The following is a 20,062-nucleotide window of genomic DNA, read 5'->3' on the forward strand; positions in this document are numbered from 1 at the left end:
TGAGAACTGGAATCAAAGGAGGACAAATGCTAAAACCCAATGGCTTTGCTTAGTTAAAGTGCAAGTCAGGTGTTTTTACTCATAGATGAGGTTGAGGACCAGAGCAACATGAGCAAACAGTCCAACACCACATGTCTCACCTTTCTCTTCCAACAAATTAATGATTCATTATAGCAGTGTAACCTTGACTGCTCTCCAAAACCAGAGCAATGCACGCTATTAAGTCAGGGTCACGCATCCATCACTTCAAAACAAGCTCCCTGTATCAAGCAGGGACACACCCTAAACAAACATCAACAACACACACACACAAACACACACGCACACACACACATACACACACACACACACACACACACATACATACATACAGCCGCAAGGCACTCATGCACACTCCTACACACATGCTTGCACAAACACCTGGCTGCAAACTACAGATTTTTCAAGTCAATCTATTTCTTATGGGTGCAGGTGCAATGAAGATGGACTTCTGTTTACATTTCATTAAGACCAATTATGGAAGAAGAGATTGAAAAAGAAAGTGAGTGGGAAAATAACATCATGGTCTCAATAAACTTTTAAAAACCTAATTATGAGCTCATATGCACACACACACATGCACACATACACATACACATACAAACACACATATACATACATATCAGATCATGGTCACTTTTGGGGACATTAAATAGACTGTTCATTTCCTGGAGACTTAGCATAACCCTAACCATCATCAATACTTCCCTAAAACTAACCCCAACTCTTATCCTAACCTTAAACATTGACAACACATTGAAAATAAGCTTTTTTCCAATTAGGGATACGGCTTTTGTCCCCAATTGGACAAGCTGTCCCCAATTAGCAGGTCCTATAAGTTTGAAATTAGTCCCCAAAAGTAGCCTATGACAGACCACACACACACTTGATCACCACCTGTAAAAAAAAAAAGTTAAAAAAAAGAAAAGGTAAATGTAAAAAGACAATCTTGTCCAAATAATCTGCCACCATCATCATCATCATCACCCTCATTATTCATTCTCTATTACACACACACTCACACCCTCACTTGCTGACTAGTTTACATGCACACATACTCTTTCACACACTCTCCCTGTCTCTCTTTCACACACACACACACACACACACACACACACACACACACACACACACACACACACACACACACACACACACACACGTTTAGATTACACACAACAGATTCTCAGATTTCTCATATTTGGGGAAAAATACTGACCTGCCTTGTCGCTGACACACACACATTCTTTTCAAGCAGTTCAGCCTTTCAAAGAGGATCCGTTTGAACGCGTCTATATACATTGAACCGACTGATGTTAAATAATAATCCTCTACTAAATAAATAAATACTGATAATTTCTTTAAAAAAAACAAAAGCAGCCTGGTGTGTGTGTGTGTGTGTATGTGTGTGAGATGCAGAAAACAACGTGTGGATGCAGTGATAAGTAGATGGTACCACGCTATCCCAGAGAAAGTCAGAGAAGATGTGCACGGCTGACGGGATATTTGGACACTAGTGATGCTCAGAGAGAGCTGTGTGGTGATCTTGTAGAGAGAAAGAGAGGAGAGAGAGAGGAGAGAGAGAGAGGGGAGAGATGGGGGGGAAATACGCACACATACACACACTTACACACACTTACACACACACTATCGGGCAAATCTGACAGCGGCCGCTTATAAATTTAGCAGCTGCTGCACCGCTACAGGCGATGCAACGTGGAGGATGGATAAATGTCACAGTCGAAACGTGCATTTTTAACTTGTGAGGAGTGTCTTTCACTAGTGAACAATACAAGTGCATGACTTTAATTTGAGTATGAACCAATGTCTTACCTTCATATTCGCTTCTTTTACGCGGCAAATCTGTCCCACAAGTCTCCGTTTGGCGGATCCGACAGGTTAATTGCTCACGGATACATGCTCTGGTTGGTGCAATTGAAATAAGCTGCAGAAAGACAAACGTCGGTAATATCGATTTGACCGTACAGAGGTGTCATTGAACTGCAGGCTAGTTGCTTTCAGGGCGCGGAGCATCAATTGTCGAAGATTAGATGGATCAGATAAAAACAGGCTGTAAATGTCTGGTAGGAAAGTGCCGATAGTTTTTTCCCTTCGTGTCTGCTGCACCTAAAAGGCACTTTAACAAGAAAGAAACAGTGATAAATGAGAAGGTTATCTTTGGAAGTTGAGGAGCAGAGGGGAGGGGAATAAAAAAGAGTTAAAAGTACCGCCCCTTATTATTCTCAGACTGTCTGTACCTGCATCAGCAGCATCACTTTTCGCTTACGAGTTACAATCAGCACTTAAAGGCGTGATAACCACATTAAAAACTGCATTCTACATTGCTAGTATTTATCCAGAGGTGGTGAGCTTCATTTGGGTAGGGTTGCAGAAAGATAGTTAGAAATCACTGGTATGCAAGTTTAGATAAAACTTTAATGAGCACTAAAGGGAAAATGTGCTCTGTAGCAATAAATAACATATTAATCGGCTATATCAGTCTAAGTACATTAGTTAGTAGATGATGTTTCAAAGACACAATGAGGGGAAAATATGTGAAAAAAGAGCATGCAGCCTAATTATGCGAAATGTATGTGGCCCATAGTGACAGTCAATGCAGATACAAAACAAGTGAGATTCAGAATTATTGTAAAAATTATCTTAGATGTTGAAAGACTACCTTGCAATGTGTGTTTTGACAAATAACCAAAAAGTTTAATTTTACTGAGTACTATTAACATATTATCTTATTTTAGTTGTAAATATTTTTTGTATTCTAGCCTCGCTTGTTTTCTTTTTCCCGTGGATTATCATTTATAATCAAATATTCGGTTTAAAGCCTCTAAATCTCTCAAGTCTGCTCTGCCAACGGGATGCTACAAAGAGCCTTGCTGCGCCTTTAATTCTGATGCATGCTGGGAAATGGAGTATCCCACGAGGGCTGGAACCAGACACATTGCGTCAAATGCGAAATAAAACTACAACTCCCAGAATTCCGTTCGCACACTTTTTTTTGTCGTTTCCAAACAGTCATGGCGTCGCACGGAGAAGAAGATACAAGCACCTCTAAATCTTTCGTTTCACAGGATCAAGGAGAGAAAAAAGCTGCAGTGTCGTTTGGTTTTACTAAAACCGTCAGTAAATTTAAACCTTCGGCTGTTGACGCTGAGATTAAGAAAGACTACAAAGATTACTTAACGGGAATCGACAGGAATGAATTGCAGAGGTAACGTGATGCTAACCTAACTTCATTTTACGTAATTGTCACGTTTCCACTAAAGCTAATACAAATCTCATTATCTCTCTTTTATGTGTGGTTAATTTGTAAGTAAGTCTTAATTCAGCTGCAGTAAGTAAATCGTGAATGTGTCGGTGTCTCTTGCAGTACAAAACCATGTGAGAAGCCTAAAGAGTACATCATCCCTCTGATCCAGAAGAACCGCTGGCACAAACCGGACCGAGCCGACCAGAGTGAGGGGAAAGGCGTCAAGACACACGACTCAGCCCCGGAGAGCGAGTCCGTGGACTCTCAGGCTGTCAAAGAGCTCATTGAAGGTGTGTAAATATCACCAGTTCCTCCAGGATTTCAAGAAAGGGGTTGTTTTGTGATTATTGCTGCCAGAAAACTTCATTTTGCAGCAGCTTCTCTCAAAGATTTGTGATGTTTTATGTGCTATTTTGCTGTATCACTGCAGGAATTGATAATAAAATTGCAAGCAAAGGAAAATAATGCGACTTTTTAAAAACTGATAGCATTGAGAAGTCATATATAATCACTTCCTTCGATAAAAACATGTACATCTTATCACAAAAACAGTGTAGTCATTTTAAAATATATTTTCTAAACACATCATGAGAACCATAGGCCAAAAGTTATAAGCCTTTTATTAAATAAACTTTCATCTCAACATTAGCACCAAATAAACTTAAGCAATAATGCCATAAAAATGAATCCATTAAAAAAAGTTTCAATTCCAAAGCACCCATTTTTATGTTTGAGGTAGATTATGTCCATCTTTGCTATCCGAACAATATATCAACTTGTATTAGTCTCATAGTAGTAACCTCACTTGGGAACATCTGGGAATTGTTTTGCAGTAACTTTTGTTGGCAGCTGAGATTTGTCCGTCTTCCACCTGAATGCACTGCAGTGATTTAAGCCTCCACGACAGGACATGACACAATTGGTCCAAATCACAAGCTGGGGCCTGTTAGTTGGGACAGATAATATGTGTGGAGGACCTCACAGATGAGATAAGACTTTATTTTGTTGATCCCCCGTGTTACAGCCGTGCAAGAAACAAGGTAACGGATAAGAACGAGGAGAAATAAACACAACAAAATAAAAAGTCAAGTAATTAGAAGTCAATCCATAAAAAACACTTTACACATTATAATATTTAGGCTACATGAACTAATTTCTGGGCCTTGACAGCTGTTTTATCCTGTTGTCAATTCTTGTTTGACAGTCTGATGGCAGTGGACTCAAATGTGATGTAGTGTTTGTTTACTGTGTGCTCGGTGGGAAAGCTGAGAGTATCATTAACTCACAGATCACAACTTCTTACACTTCTCTGTTTCATGCTCGTAGATTCACGGAGGCAGCTTGATGAGTGGCAGAATGGCACGCAGCCAGAAAAAAACCTGAACCTCAGCATCCCCTTGTTGATGCAAAACAAAGTGCCCGATGGATTTGAGGATGGAGACCACATAAAAGTGGACTTGCGGCCAGAGTCTGTAAGTATGGGGACCAACACTGCATATATACAAGGGAAAAAAACAGTTTATAATGAGCCGCTGAAGTGTGCAACAATGAGTGTGGACTATGTGAGAATTTGCTGCTGTTTCCTTGTCTTACATCATTGGAAACTGAATAATACAAGACAAAAAAGCAATTTGAAGATGTCACCATGGACTGTAGGAAATTGTGATGTAGGGCTGGGAAATATAGATAAAATCAGATATCACAATATATTTGACCACATAACTCCATATCAATATCGCAGCTATATTGTAGGGATTACTATTGGTGCTTTCACAAAATATTTACACAATAAGATTTTTGATAAATAATCATCAGTCATTTGGATATGATGGTAAATTCAGAAAATTACATCGTTTTACTATAATGCAGCCTTTAAAACCAGGAAAAGACAACACTTAAGCCATATCACGATATTACAATATTCAAATTCTAAGACGATATCTAGTCTCATGTCACGATATCAATATAATATCGATAAATTGCCCAGCCCTACTGTGATGGCTGTGATGTTTCATAGACCAGTCATTTGAGAAAATCTGGATAATAGTTGTTTAAGGAGGGCATGGCTTTTGGGTTTCTTGTTAATTCCTTGAAATCTGTACAGAAATCAAGAGTATAATCTGCTGAAGAAGCATTTAAGTGAGCATATAAAAAAGCCTGACATTACAAAATATCTGGTACAGTGTGGCTGCTGTGACTTAGTTTGAAATGTGAGTGTGTGAAAGTGCCAACTGAGCAGGATAACACCCCTGAGTGCATACACAAGTTGCGCACATGTATACGAATGACTTTGTCAGTGTAGTCCAGCTTGGGTGGCAGACAGGCATCAGCATTACTCCCCAAAGACATGCGGGCAACCAATCCAATTCTGCTCTGTTTCTTCTCATCGGAGGCTTCACACGCCTCGTCACTGTCAGTCTATTTCTGCTCTCAATCACCGTGGATGTGACTGTCAGAACACAAGAGACAGGAAGAATCCCTCACTGTGCCCCCCTGAGCTCATTTTAATGCGGTCTCCTCCGTGAGAGCGGACTCCCAACATCCCTGTGAGGGCAGCCTTCAGAGCAGAAAGAGATGAGCTGGGCTGCTGTGGCTGCTGCTCGGTGACTAGCAGTCAGCCCGGAGCCAAAAGGCTGAGTAAGACTAGCATCACAAACTGCTTCTTCTTGTCAGCCTTGTGTGTGTATGAACTCAAAGATTACATAAGCTCCTCATTTAGCCCTTATACACATGTTTAATGTAGGCTGTAGTATCTGTTTTTCTTTAGGGAATTTGAGCATTTAATGTATGTGTCTGAATCTCCAAACTCATAATATCATTGTATGTCTGTTTGACAGGCGACGGAGGCAGATTATGAGAGCATTCCTGTTGAAGCGTATGGAATCGCCATGCTAAAGGGGATGGGCTGGAATAAAGAAGAAGGTATTGGACGCACCTTTAAACAGTGAGTAATACATTGGCATTTTGCTCTATCATTTCCTCTCCTATTTTAACATTATGAATAAAAATATAACATGAATTGTTAACGTAAGTACATGTTTTGTCCATTAACTTGCACTATGTCATACACTGCAACTGTATAAAAGCAGTAATAATACTTAACTATGTATTCTTCTTCTTTTTCCATAAGGTTAAGCTACTGGAAGAATCATGTATATCATTTAAACTATTTTTATCTAACCCATACAAACCTCAGTTGCCTCCTTTTTAATTAAAAGTTGTTTGGCTCCAGCTAAAAAAAACACAAATCTCACCTCCTGTATTTCCTGCCCTTGTGTTTATTGATTTAACGCTGTTGTATCCTGTCTGCTACAGAGATGTAAAGCCAATCGAACATCAGCTCCGTCCAAAAGGTTTGGGCCTCGGAGCAGATCGTTCAGCGATAAAGGACCTGGAGCCAGGCAAGAAGCGACGTCCGCCCAAACCAGGCGACGAGCAAGAGAAGGAGGAGGAGCTAGTGATGGGCCCCGGAGGCTGTGTGCTGGTGGAGTCAGGCGCACATAAAGAACTCTATGGCAAGGTGTGGTAGATCTGAAATGTGTTTACCTCTGTTACTGTATCTATTTAAACAGAAGGAAGGCATCAAACAACCACTATCTTTATTTTTAGATCATGTTTCTGTGAGTAACTCACCTCTACTCTTTCATTCATGTGCTGCAGATTGAAGGAGTCGATCCAGACAACGCTCGAGTTATGGTAAAGCTGGCTGTTGGTGGCAAGACGGTTACAATCAGCCAGTATGGTATCAAACTGGTCGGGCGCAAAGAATACGAGAAATACAGTAAAGACCTCAGTAAGTATCTCTGAACTAGTCATACAGAAAACTGCAATATTTATGGAGAATTATGTTCCTGCATGTTAAATTAGAAATCATGTAACTTCATTTTAGTTTCATTCAGAGGTCATTAAATACTAAAGTTTTTCTATTTTAACTGATTATAATTAATGTTTTTTTAAATAACATATAACAAAACAGTTGTATGTAGATGATACTGTGACAGAAATAACCGGAGTGTCCTAACTGGGCAATGGGGTGCACCGTTATGAGCTGAACCTTTGTGTGACACTGTGTTTCTATGTACATCCTGTTGCTCGCGTTAATAGCCTTCATGGACGAGGAACAGCTTGACTCCTTTAGTTGAAATGAGGAGTTCTCTCTAATGGTACCTCCTCATTTCACTACAAAAACCTAAATAAGGTAGCAAGTGGCTGGAGGGAGATCAACAGTGAGCTGGAAGTTTCTGCTTAAGTTGCTGTTGGCTATATTGTTTCTTCATTTCCAGTAAAGAAACTAAATATCACAATATAAAAGATGTTTTCTGTTTTAATAAGTACAATAAAAGTAGGAAGTAATCACCCATCTTTTACTTGAGTGGTTACGTCTTCTGTCTGATCTTGAGTGTACAGCTGATAGGTACGTGGTTTGTTTACATGATGTAATGGAAGTGGATATTAAATGGATTCAGTTTGGACAGAGAGAGTGTCTGATATTATACAATATAACGTGATAGTCAGACGCCTGCTTGCTGTTAGGGCACAGTGTTAGTTCATTGAATTTTTTTGATTTTTGGAATGGCAACTTGTGCTTTGGGAAATTATGATGGACATTTTTCACCATTTTCTGACATTGTACCTACCAAACAAGTAATTAATTAATAGAGAAAAACTCGTAAATCAATCGATTAATGACTCGTTAAATCTCTTCTGCAGTACTAAAAGGTGCATTTCCAGTGAACTAAATGCTTCCTAGAATAAAAAAACACGACCACTAAAGAGCTGCAAAGACTCTGCACACACTGCAGTGTCTGTGTGTTGGTTTTTGCCTCATCCTCATATGAATTCATGTCATGCTGGTTACACTGCTTTCCCACTGACCAGGTCGCTTCAGTAAAGCAAGCAAGGAGAAGGAGAAGGAGAAAGAGAAAGATCGAGACAAGGAGCGACAGAGGCGGGATGAGAAAGAGAGGAGTCACAGTGACAAACACAAGTCTTCAGAAAGAGAAAGAGAAGGAGGAAGAGATGAGAGGAAGAGAAAACACAAAGAATCAAGTCATGACAGGTACTTTCCATAAAAAGATGAAAATGCAACAACATGGTTTTCATGTTTCTTATTGACTGTATAAAAAATATTAACCTGACAGTGTTTCTTTTCAGATAAACATACATTATATTTGTTTTTCTTCTGTTTCCTCTGTAGAGAGAGACCTCCAGAGAAGGAGGCGAGGCGACCACCGGCTCCCCCCTCCTGGCTCCAGAGAGACTTGAAAGTTCGCTTTATAGACAAAGCTTTCAAAGGGGGCAGGTACTACAATTCAAAGGTACCAATGCACCACTTATCTGATATCACATAATCAGCCAAAGCACATTTTCTTCTTTTGAACTGTTGAAGCTTGTTTAATCCTCCCGTGAGTCGTCTGACATCAAGTGGTTTATTTCAGCTCAGGAAGAAGCTGAGGGAATTTGTTAAGCCAGATTTATTTCCCAACTTCTTCCACACATATTGTACATTTCCTTAGATGGTGGATATGTCATATTATTCTGAACTGGGATTGGTCAAAACATTAAAGGGGAAGCAAATCTGCCATCATCTTGAGCCACACATTGTAATAACATTTTGGTGTTATATCCTTACTCCTCTTAATACGTTTTCTTCTAGATGCGCGTGGAGGACGTCCTGACGCCGGCCATCTGTGTGTGTCGAACTGAAGAGGGACGACTGTTAGACGGTGAGTCATCAGTGTCCTTTCAGTGTTTCTTGGTATTTAGTTTCTTTATTCTCTAATCAGAGTTGTATACGAAATGTGCAAAATATGTGTTATAGCCATTTAACTCCCATTATTCATCTAGCTGAGGTGACACCCATGGAGCCAGGTAGTCGGCATTCTTCCTGCTACTGTTTACATGTATATTTTTATGGATAATGTTTTCTAGAAAGTACATTTACATTAGATGATTAATATTACAACAAAAAAAGAAATTCTTATAAAGAATAGTCAGATGGGATTTTTAGACATAGATACAAGACAGTCGTCAGGAATTTAAATTTGATAAACAGTTGATTTGTTTAACAAGTAGCATTGCGAAAAACTCAGACCTGTATCTGATTTAGGACGAAATATTAAAGTGGTCTAAATCAGAATCGAGAAGATCAGATTCTACGTGCTTTTGCTGTTCATACTGATACAGGGGGAAAAAACAGATCTCAAATATGAGCAAAAAAGTGAAATTGAATACCTTCTGAGTTTATTTTTAACAGATAATTACTTGACCCCTCTCTGTTGCTATAATAACTATTATTATGAAAACTTTTTGAGTAACCCGCTCTATTTTTCTCTGTCTTATAGACGTGAAGCAGGACATGCTGGAAACGATCATCCCAAAAAGTGATAATGACTTAGTAATGGTTGTCCTGGGCGAACACAGAGGACAGGTGAGCATCTCTCCTGCAGGATGTGTGTAACTGTGAATGTGATCCAGTGTTGCTGTTACTAATCACAGTATTTTAAAATGTGTCTGTTCAGATTGGCCGTATTCTCCAGCGGGACAAGAACAAGTGCAAAGCGATGGTGCAGCTCGAAAGATACGAGGAGAAAATCTTCACATTGGACTATGATTTGATTTGTCATTATGTTGGAGCGTCTGATCACTGATGTTTACCCCAATATTTTCTGTCCTTTTTATCCCATCTGACCCTAAATGGGTTTTTTTTTTTTTTTTGTATTATCCAAAAATAATGGCTTTTAAATAACTGAAATGTTTTTAATAAAATCTTGTTGAGTATTTATTTTGCACAGATGTTATTATGAAATCTACCACATCAATATAAAGAAAGGTAGAGCTGGAACAATTTGTTTAATCAGTCAATTTTCGATAATCAAATCCATCGTTTCTAGCTTCTCAACTGTGAGGACTTGTTTCTGTTTTCTGATGGTAAACTTTTAAAAATGTTATTGCTGGATGGACAAAAAGAGGACCTCTGATATCTTGGGCTTCAGGAAACTGATTAGCCTCTTTTATTTCAATTTAAAACCAACTGATAATCAATAATTTAAATAATAATTGGTGGCAGCCATAAAGAAAAATCCCAATGAGTCATTTTTTCACAGTAATCTTTCAATTTATTAGCAAATGACGCCCTTAAATGGTTCAAGTAACAACAAGCAGGTCAATCCGTTACGCCTTTTTATAAAAACATATTTACAACAGTTGTACATGTTGAGCAGGAGTTTGAATGCACTGGCGGTACAAAAACTCAGCACTTCTATTTCTGACATGTACGCACATTTCACAAAGAAAAGAAAACTCAAATGATGTCAGTCTGTCAGAGAACAAAAAGAAGAGACACTGTACAGCTCTTGTTTTTGTATGAATGAGTTGTTGTCCTCCTGGGTGTTTGGCTTACTCCTTCGGTATTTGGTTGGCTGCGTTAGCTCGAAGCACGGCTCCTGGACTCGGGTACGGCCGCTGCTGGAACAGAGGCCCTGCCGCTGTGGTGTCTGCCCCCGTCTTTGCTTCATTACGTTTGGGCAGGCCGCTTGACCACGTGCCTCTGTAAAAGATAAATGAGTTTGTATGAATAAAAATAACTTTGTTCTTATCTTAAAGGGATCGTGGGTGCATTTGATACTGTACCTTGGAGCATCAGAATATGCGCTCGGATCCATTGGGTCCATTTCATCATCTTTCCTGCCTGAAAGGAAAATAAATATGTTAAATTCATTCATGTAAAAAGATTGTCAGTTTAAAAAAATGCTTGTTCAGTATGATTCAGATGTGAACGTTACCTCTTTTGCCTTTGTTGTACGGTGGCATGTCTTCTCTCCTCGGCTTCCGTCTGTCTCTGTCTCTCCCTTCATCCCTTTCTCGCTCTCTGTCACGCTCTCTTTCTCGATCTCTTTCCCTTTCCCTCTCTCGCTCTCTGTCTGGCTTCTCAAAATGCCTCTCGATTTTGTCATCTCCTCCATCTGCTTAAAAAATAGAATAAAAGGCAAGGGTCACAAAACAAACCATTGTCAGTATTTTTGGGAAACAAACTGCATTATGAGTTTACTTTTTCTTACCCCTCAGTTTCTTGGCAGGTTTGGTTATCATAGCAGATGGGTCATTAGGGGACAGCCAGGCTACCAAATCTGTCTCCACATTCCAGTAATAAGGAAGACCACTGGATGAGAGAGAAAAAAAGGGAGTCTAGTTTACAGCCAGAGTGTCTTTGGAGGTTACAATAACCTTACAGAGCAAAATAATGCACACATTTTGACCAGAAAAATAAAAAACCCTACCCTTGCGGAACATCCACTCCCTCCCTTTCTATATGGATTCCCACCTAGACATTAACATGCAATGGGAACTACATCTCTGCATTTGTTTTACTATGTTAATGAATTCCAGAAAACAGGTTCAAAGCATGATCTCACAAGACAAGAAATGCAAGTTTGACCATTTCCCATTGGAGTTGAATGGTTTTTAATGTTGACTATCTCATTGACTAATTGTCTATGAATGTCCACAATTTGACATTTTACAAAATTTTAGACTTAACTAGACATTTGTAAACAACATGAGGCTATAAACCCATCCAGCATGATCATTTAACTCATACAATGGTAGTGAGAGACTGATGCCTTGATGCCAGCAGCCAGCAGTTCATCTATTTACAGCCATGAAGCAGGAACATTAAGGTGAAATTATGTTCATGGTCTGGATATCACAATCCTAATTGAATACATTTACAATTAGAACGTAGCAGTAGTCATGTGAAGCACTGATATCTGCATGAACTAGTGAAGACAAATTTGAAGCCCTCTCCACCTCAACCTTTATTGAAGCCAGTATATACTGGAAATTGCAACCCTGTCTCTCTACTCTTGAGCTTTCGGTGCAGGACCGTCCCAGTGCCAGAATGAGGGTTAAATTAATATGTAAGTGGCTTGACTTTGGTGTTATGACTAGTTTGAATCCATGTTTGTGTGACCCCAAAATAACCACACGTGCAAAATTATTTACTCATGTTGTCTCAATGTCAGTCAACAGTGAACACTTATTGTAGGAATCATGTATACGTACCAAGCAGTGTCAAACACTTTATACCAGTTTGGTGGCAGATTCTCTATTCTGGTGGCTTCATAATCTACGTTGTTGTCATCGTAATCTTCAGCAATAATCTCCTCATCTACCTCTGGATGAAAAAAAAGAGAAAATTTGTTACATGAAATTAAAAAGCACAAAAAAATGTCTGAATGTATCAGGACTGGTGCACTTTTGTAAAGTGTGTTCCACTACCTTGATCTGATGGTTTTACAATCCCTCTCTTGGCCAAGCGGGCCAGCAGTGCTGCAGGAAGAGGCATCCTGCAACAGAGAGAGGTGAGGATTTACTCATGATGCAAGCAGACAAAACAACGAAACAAGATAGTTATAGTATAAGATGGACATTGTTCAATGTTTTCTGAAATTTTAAAGACAAAATGATTAATCAATTACTAGAAAACATAATCAGCAGATTCATCAATAAAACTAATCATTAGTTACAGCCCTGGTCCAAATATCCACAATTCAATAAATCATTGCAGCTCTACATAAATCCAAAAATACAGAGTATAAATGATGACTACGTGCATCAGTCAGTCATCAGAAAATTAATCGGTGTATGTTTAAAATTGATTACACAGGACATCTGAAGTCATCCTCAAGTCATATTTCACCATTTTCTAGCATTTTTCTGGGCTAAACAACTAATTGATTAATCAAGAAAATAATCGTTAGTTGCAGCTCTATCTCTATCTTTTAAAACCAATACAGTGCTTTAAAAAGAAACCACAAACTATGGTGTTTAGTATAGAACTGCAACTATTAGTCGATTAGTTGATTAGTCATTTTTTTTAAAGAAAAACAAATGCACAAATTCTCAGATACAGATTCTCAAATGTGAATATTTTAAATTTAAAAAATCAAATTTTAAAGTTTTCGTAATTGTTCTGTCATAGTAAACTGAATATCTTTGGTTTTTGGACAAAGCAAGAACTTGCATTTTCTGGACCAAACAACTATCGTTAGTTGGTTAGCTCTATCTCTGTGCATCTACAGTTCGTTATTATTACACTAAAAAACTTTTCTGTTACACTAAAGTGGGTATGTTTGGTTTGTGGGCAAATCAAGAACTTGATATAGTCACCTTGGACTCATATCGCACCATTTTCTAGCATTTTTTGGACCAAACAACTAATTGATTAATCGAGAAATCGTTTTAAAAACCACTACAGTGACTTTAAATGGGATCAAACAAACTATGGTGTTTGCTTTTTGAACAACTTAACAAAAATCCCACTCAAAACTTCACAAATATTATATATAAATGGTTGAATTTACACCTTATAAAAGCAAAGTGCTGCTGCAGTGAGAAACAGCAACAGGGCTGAACACGCATGCTCAAACTCTCTCCTCTAATTCATTCATAAACCCCCAAAATTACACCAACACTAAGTAGCTAAACATTCATAGACAAAACACGTAAGAATATAAATCATTTTAAGTTTACCTGTTGTAGTAAAATCGCCTCTTTAATCGAGCAGAGCAGCAACAGAGGAGACGATGACACGATAATGAGGCGACTTCCCCAAACAGCCCGCTGCGTGCGCACACTGATGACGTGAGTATGGGACTGTCTGACGTCAACAAACATGGAGGAGTATGCCCGTGAACCCTGGTGAGATTAAAAACATTTTAGTCTTTATCTGCACATTTAAAAACATGTCAACCCGGGATATGGGGTTTGTTTGACATGTTTTTTTTAATGCTGTCGTTTTGATGTTTTGGTTAGAATAAACTGAGAGGTTTGTGCAGGTTAGCTGGTTGGCTTAGTGAAGGGTCAGGGATAAATAACAGGTGTCTGAAGGCATTAAGGTGAAAACAAACCGTGTAATATATATATCATTTACAACATGTTGATGTTATAGTATTTTGCAGCTGAGTTTAAACTTGTGAATTTGTGAAGCCTCCACTGAGCTGCAGCAGAGAGAAAAACTACAGTATTGATTTCAATTGAAGATCAATCCTGGACAAAATGTTATATTACTGGAATATGCAGGGATATTGGCAGAAATCCTGTCTATTATAGGTTAAATCATTGTTTAAACTAGGGCTGAACTATTTTTGAATAAAATATCTAATTGCGTTTATTTTGACTCATATTGCACTTGTGATATAATTAATGATATTACAGGGAATGATTAAAATTGGTTCTTATTGAAAAACATGTTAAAATGATTATTATGGTGTGATTTTTTATGTTGTATTAAGTCTGTAGAATATGATGTGTAGGCCCAGACATCCCTGCAGCACCACAATACTTAATTTAAAATGGTACTTTTACACACATTTAGCCTTTAACAAATATTATGCCTCCTCCAACTTGAAAATTGCAGTAGGCCACATTGCGATTTCGATACAATTTTGATTAATTGTTCAGCTCTAGCTCAAACTTATATTGTGAATTGTATGCTACAGCTGTACAAGAATATTTCATACATTTTACATAAGTTGTGTGATAAGGCTGCACATAAAGATTATGCACTTTCTATGTAAGTGATAGAGGCCAAAATTCCACAGTGTGAAAAAATGCATTTAAATGTTTATCTGGAGCTCATGTGAGGCTTCAGTTAGTCATATCAAGTGGATATCTGACACATTTACGCTATTTTTAGCATCAAATTCCCTCTTTGTGTTTCCTTGGACAGTGCCTCCTTGTTGAGCTGTGGTGGGAGTATAGTAACAAAAAGAGGGACTTTGGCACTAAAAAGACTGTAATGTTGAAACATATCTACTTGAGTTGATTATTTTGGACAGTTGTAGCTACATATTAGCTCCAGACAAGCTTTAAAATAGATTTTTGCTCAGAAGGAGGCTTATAGATGTTGGCCCCCATCACTTACATTGTAATAAAGGGATATGCTAATGGCCAGTATGAACAGGTGGAATAATTATAGCAAGAAAAATCCATTTTAATATTAACTTGGGCACCTGACTGATGTTTTAAGAAAGAAATTGTGAACCCATCCTTTAATGTTTTTCATGTTTGTTATTCTATAAAATGTCAGAAAACAGGGGAGAAAACTTATTTCCCAGAGTCCAATGTGACAAAGATATTCACTTTCCAATACTAAAATAAATGAAACTGAGAAAAAGCTTCAAAATTTCACATCAGAGAAGTTGTAACCATAAGTTAGGTTGATTGCTCTTCTGTATATTGACTGTTTGATTAATTCACTAAAAGTTTCCGCACAAGTATGATTAGCGTATGGACCACATGGACTACACACTGATGGTTTTACTTCTTAGATACTAACTTTACAATCCAAAATCATTTCCAAAGCCTGACACAGACAGACTGTAACTTAGTCTTAGTTTGAGTGTATGTGCTGCAGTAATAAGTTGATTAATCAGTAACTTGATTGACAGACATTTACTATACTATTTTCTGACATTTCATAGAGAAAATAATTATCAGATTAATCAATAATCAAAGTAATCATTAGTTGTCGCTCTAGTGGTTCCATATGAGCCTTTTCTAGTGTTGTAAATTCACAACTCACATATCAAAGCATAGATATTTGACAGTCCTTTATCCTGTTTTTACATTTCCTTAATCTCTCTTAATTCCTGCAGTCCCTGGAGGATAGTGGATGACTGCGGAGGTGCTTTCACCATGGGTGCAATTGGAGGAGGGGTGTTCCAGGCTATCAAGGGTTTTCGAAACGCCCCTGCAGTGAGTTCACCTCATAATTGTTTGCTCTCTGACTCTGATCAGGTTTTTAAACTCTGAATTCAACGGTGCTTTAATGTTTCAGGGTGTCGGACACAGGCTGAGAGGCAGTGCAAACGCAGTGAGGGTAAGAGCCCCACAGATTGGAGGTGAGGAGAGTTTCTTATGTACTCATGAATTTTTTTGTTTGCTATAGATCTTGAAATGTCAACGTTTATGGCATATATCATTCACAGCATCCATAGTGTATTTTATATTATTAACTTGCAAAGGGTTTGTTATATTTAAGTAGCTTAAGTTATTTCTACTAAAATCATACTGTCACATGTTATCACTCACTGGTTTGTATTTGCAGGTAGCTTTGCTGTTTGGGGAGGACTCTTCTCCACTATCGACTGTGGTTTAGTTCGCATAAGAGGGAAAGAAGATCCCTGGAACTCCATAACAAGTGGTGCACTAACTGGAGCCATCCTGGCAGCACGCAGTAAGAGGAATATTTCTGTTGTACGGCTGAGTCACTCTGATGACACCAGCCCCCATGTGTCACTGACCTGATGAATGAATTTTTGTGTTTTTCTGCAGGTGGGCCATTAACTATGATGGGCTCCGCCATGATGGGAGGAATTTTACTCGCTCTGATTGAGGGTTTCGGGATCCTCCTAACCAGATACACAGCACAGCAGTTTCAGAACCGTGAGTGAAGCAGATTTTTTATGTTTTGGAAATAATATTCAAAGGACCAAGAGGAAATTCATTCAGTCCCTGGGTACTCATTCAGTGTTTTTAGTCTCTGGTATGATCACCTCCTAAACACTCAAGTGTTTGTATTGTGACTAAACAACATAACCAAAATAATAATAACGATAAGTGAATAACCACAGATTACAACTGGTAGCCCTCTGCGACAGTCTACAACTCTGTAGGAACATCTGCTTAAAATACACAGTGGTCATTTGGTTTTTGTTTGTTTTATTTTTAGTATTTCTGTGAATAACAGCTGAAATGTAGAACATGTGGCATCAATTTGTAATAAAAGATTTTTGAACAGTGTAAAACATCACCAGTACAGTAGATGTGAAGTTTTGGTGTTAGTTCTGTAGAAACAGATGGCAAAGGCTATTTCTTCAGTTCAACACTCATTCAAGAACGAAAGTTATCATAGAAGAGGCTGAAAGATAGCACCAGTATTATCACTGAGAGCAGAATCAATAAAGCTGTAGTGTTACCAGGTTTGAAAGGTAAGTAAGAGAGATACTGTAAAGAGAGTCTGGACAATGAATGTCTGTACCACGTATAGCTTTGGGTTAAATGGGTGGAAAACAGGGGAGTTGATCCTCATTTTGGCCCAAACCAGAGGTTACACCTCTATTAACAGATTTTCCTACTCTCAAATTTGGACATATACATTTGAGAGTAGTTTTCCCCAAAACATCAAACATGACATATCTGGTACAGTGGAAATACAGGTTATCCTGACATTAATTATTCTATGCTATTAAAGAGAGGTATCAATTAAACACCAAACTGTATTGAAAAGAATATGCACAAAACACTCATGAAGTTCTGCTATTCAGATCAGAAAAATGTTTTCTGAGATCTTAAACACAGTTTGTGCAGATTGTCACTTGTTTTCATGGCAGAGGACCAAGGAAAGGTTTGAAGCATCACTCTTAATGGAAAAGAGATCCAAGAAACTGGTTTGTGTGTGTTATCAGATGTCGTACTTCTCGTTCACACACACTAATGTCATGTAGGTCACTCTCAATGTATGAGTAGAGTGGCAGAGATGAAGAGGTTAGATATCTGGTTTGGGGGAGCAGGGAGAAGCAGACTCCTTCATGCACTACAAAGCAGAAATAAACTGTTCTGAGAGAGAAGTGGTTCTAATTTTTCGTCCTTTTCTTTCTGCGGTGTCACAATCAAAAACAAAACAAACAATTTATTTTAACTGTACAGGATCCTACCACAGACTTAACTTCCTCTCTTTGTCTTCTCCAGCTATTCCCTTTGTAGATGACCCCAGTCAGTTACCTCCAAAGGATGATGGTCAGCAGGGATCAAAGGGGGAGTTTCAGTAGAAGGAGACAAGAACCGAGACACAGCTGTGGACACAGTGAGTCAGACGAGAAAGTTGGAGGTCACCTGACACTAAACCATGTATCATGATGACCAAGAAATGGATGGACTGGTTCTTACAGTGGTATCAAGTAGTTGCACTATGTGTTTATACCTCAGGGGAAATAATTACTGTGAGTTCCTGTTATTTATGAGTGAATGTGTGTGAATAAGGATCCTTATGATAAACTTCAATAAATGTTTGCACTAACAGAATCACATGCAACATTTTCTATATTTATGATTATTGTTTCATCACTGCGACTGTTTGGAATTAATTATGCAATGGTGAAATGTATATATAAAGTTAATTTGATGATTCAACATCAAGTCAACATCTTAAGTATCTACTAAAATATTTTTGGCATTTTGGGAAATATGCTTATTTGCTTTCTTGCCAAGCATTAGAAGAAAGGATTGATACCACTCTCATGTTTGTACAGTGAACATGAAGCTGGAGCCAGCAGCCGGTGAGCTTAGCTTAGCATAAAGACTGGAAACAGGGGGAAACGGCTAGCATGGCTTGACCAAAGCAAAGGTGCCTACCAGCACCTCTAAAGCTCACTATACGACTCTTATATCTTGTTTAAACAAAGCCAAAGAGTATAAACAATAATTTTCCATTTTATGGGGGGTTATGTGCCAGACTATTTCTTGGCCAGGTGCAGTGATTTACAGGAGTCTTGTTACTACTGCGAGGTTGCCAGGCAACAAGTGAAAACTGGAGAACGTCACTACTTACAGCCAAGAAATAGTCCAGCACATAACCCACTGTAAAATGATGAATGGATGTTTTGTACGGATTAATCAAAGATCATTTCTTGAAATGTTAAACCATTTTCTTAGCTTCCAAAAATGGTACAATCACATGCACAGATACTAAACAGTAAAGCCATTGTTTTAATGGCTGCAATGTAGAAAGGTAGAATAATATGAAAAATTTGATATCTGTGAAGTTGCTCAGTGAGATTTTACCAATTAAGATTGGTACTCTGGAAATCTGTTTCCAAGTCTTTACTTGTGTGTCAGCTGCGACAATCAATGCAAAGAACTGTGTACATTTCATTTTAAATTATGTGTGCTAAAGATGGGTTGCGGCTCAGTAAAACCTCATTCTTTTTCTGTATTTGCAGTTTTTCTTAAGTCATTGCCCCACCCCTGGCAGCTTTTGTAATTATAAATCTTTTTGAATAGTAATTATCTTAAATACTAGAGTGAATGTGCAGAAATCATGTCTTCTTTGCAGTGTTGAAACCGTGAATGAGCTCTTTGAAATGATTGCTTGAATTACTCTGACATTTATCTTTGCACTGTTGCTCAGAGTTTAAATGAGCTAGTGATCCGAGGACCTTTCATCACTTTGATCGCTGCATTATCCATCAAGCAACCAAGCACTTTAAAATCTCTCTGTTTTTTCTTAAAAAATGAAAGCATCTTACAGCAGAGAGGGGTGATTTAAGCAGCATGATCATGTGTTTTGCTGTCAAACTATAAAATGTGTAGAATGTTTATTTATTTTGCTGTATGTCTTAATATATAGTATTTATCATGCAAACGTTGTTCAAAACAATAAAGGCACCAAATGTTCTTTAAGATGTGGATTTGTGTTATTTCTTTGTCATGGCTCTAGATTTAGAAAGCTTATAATGATTCACTCGCGTCAGTAATTACAAGCGTCCATTCACCGTGATGGTGCGCCCCCTGCTGGCATATCTCCCGGTACTGCACCCACCACCAGCTTCTGTCCAAGGTGCTGAAATACTAAAGTTTTTCTGACTTGCAAATAGTGAACCATCTCATTTTTTCCACCCTGATACAACTTCTTTATATTCTTTCCTTCTAATAAACTTTGCAACAAATTCCCTCAGAAGCAAAAGGTTTCTCCTG

At 38.3% G+C, this 20,062-nt stretch overlaps 4 protein-coding genes across 5 annotated transcripts in view; 2 read left to right on the forward strand and 2 right to left on the reverse strand.

Annotated features, from left to right (window-relative positions):
• LOC133988147 (membrane-associated guanylate kinase, WW and PDZ domain-containing protein 2) overlaps positions 1 to 1,341 on the reverse strand; it is a 35,859-nt gene extending 34,518 nt beyond the window's left edge. Inside the window, exon 1 of the mRNA XM_062427698.1 lies at positions 1,259 to 1,341. Coding sequence (XP_062283682.1) covers positions 1,259 to 1,341 — 83 coding nt within the window. The remainder of the gene's footprint in view (positions 1 to 1,258) is intronic.
• A 1,730-nt stretch (positions 1,342 to 3,071) lies between these two features.
• On the forward strand, positions 3,072 to 10,076 carry gpkow (G patch domain and KOW motifs). The gene is made up of 11 exons (XM_062427284.1): positions 3,072 to 3,265; positions 3,425 to 3,594; positions 4,631 to 4,776; positions 6,142 to 6,248; positions 6,620 to 6,824; positions 6,965 to 7,097; positions 8,183 to 8,363; positions 8,502 to 8,622; positions 8,961 to 9,030; positions 9,649 to 9,734; positions 9,826 to 10,076. Exons 1-11 carry the CDS (start codon positions 3,072 to 3,074, stop codon positions 9,952 to 9,954), a joined length of 1,542 nt encoding a protein of 513 aa, XP_062283268.1. The 3' UTR covers positions 9,955 to 10,076.
• A 256-nt stretch (positions 10,077 to 10,332) lies between these two features.
• pqbp1 (polyglutamine binding protein 1) lies at positions 10,333 to 13,914 on the reverse strand. Of its 2 annotated transcripts, none has more exons than XM_062427302.1 (7): positions 13,838 to 13,914; positions 12,584 to 12,651; positions 12,368 to 12,479; positions 11,365 to 11,465; positions 11,089 to 11,268; positions 10,937 to 10,994; positions 10,333 to 10,853 (listed from the first exon to the last, which is right to left on the reverse strand). In XM_062427302.1, the coding sequence occupies exons 2-7, from the start codon at positions 12,648 to 12,650 to the stop codon at positions 10,703 to 10,705; spliced, it is 669 nt and encodes a 222-aa protein (XP_062283286.1). In that variant the 5' UTR covers position 12,651; positions 13,838 to 13,914; the 3' UTR covers positions 10,333 to 10,702. The 2 variants fall into 2 exon arrangements, with proteins under 2 accessions (XP_062283286.1, XP_062283285.1); XM_062427301.1 differs by having other exon boundaries at positions 11,089 to 11,271.
• Positions 13,915 to 13,979: 65 nt separating this feature from the next.
• Positions 13,980 to 19,762, forward strand: timm17b (translocase of inner mitochondrial membrane 17 homolog B (yeast)). The gene is made up of 6 exons (XM_062427662.1): positions 13,980 to 14,005; positions 15,964 to 16,063; positions 16,146 to 16,209; positions 16,416 to 16,544; positions 16,643 to 16,753; positions 18,059 to 19,762. The coding sequence occupies exons 1-6, from the start codon at positions 13,980 to 13,982 to the stop codon at positions 18,136 to 18,138; spliced, it is 510 nt and encodes a 169-aa protein (XP_062283646.1). The 3' UTR covers positions 18,139 to 19,762.
• The last annotated feature ends 300 nt before the right edge of the window (positions 19,763 to 20,062 follow it).

Source organism: Scomber scombrus, chromosome 10, assembly GCF_963691925.1.
Source record: "Scomber scombrus chromosome 10, fScoSco1.1, whole genome shotgun sequence".
NCBI lineage: Eukaryota > Metazoa > Chordata > Actinopteri > Scombriformes > Scombridae > Scomber > Scomber scombrus.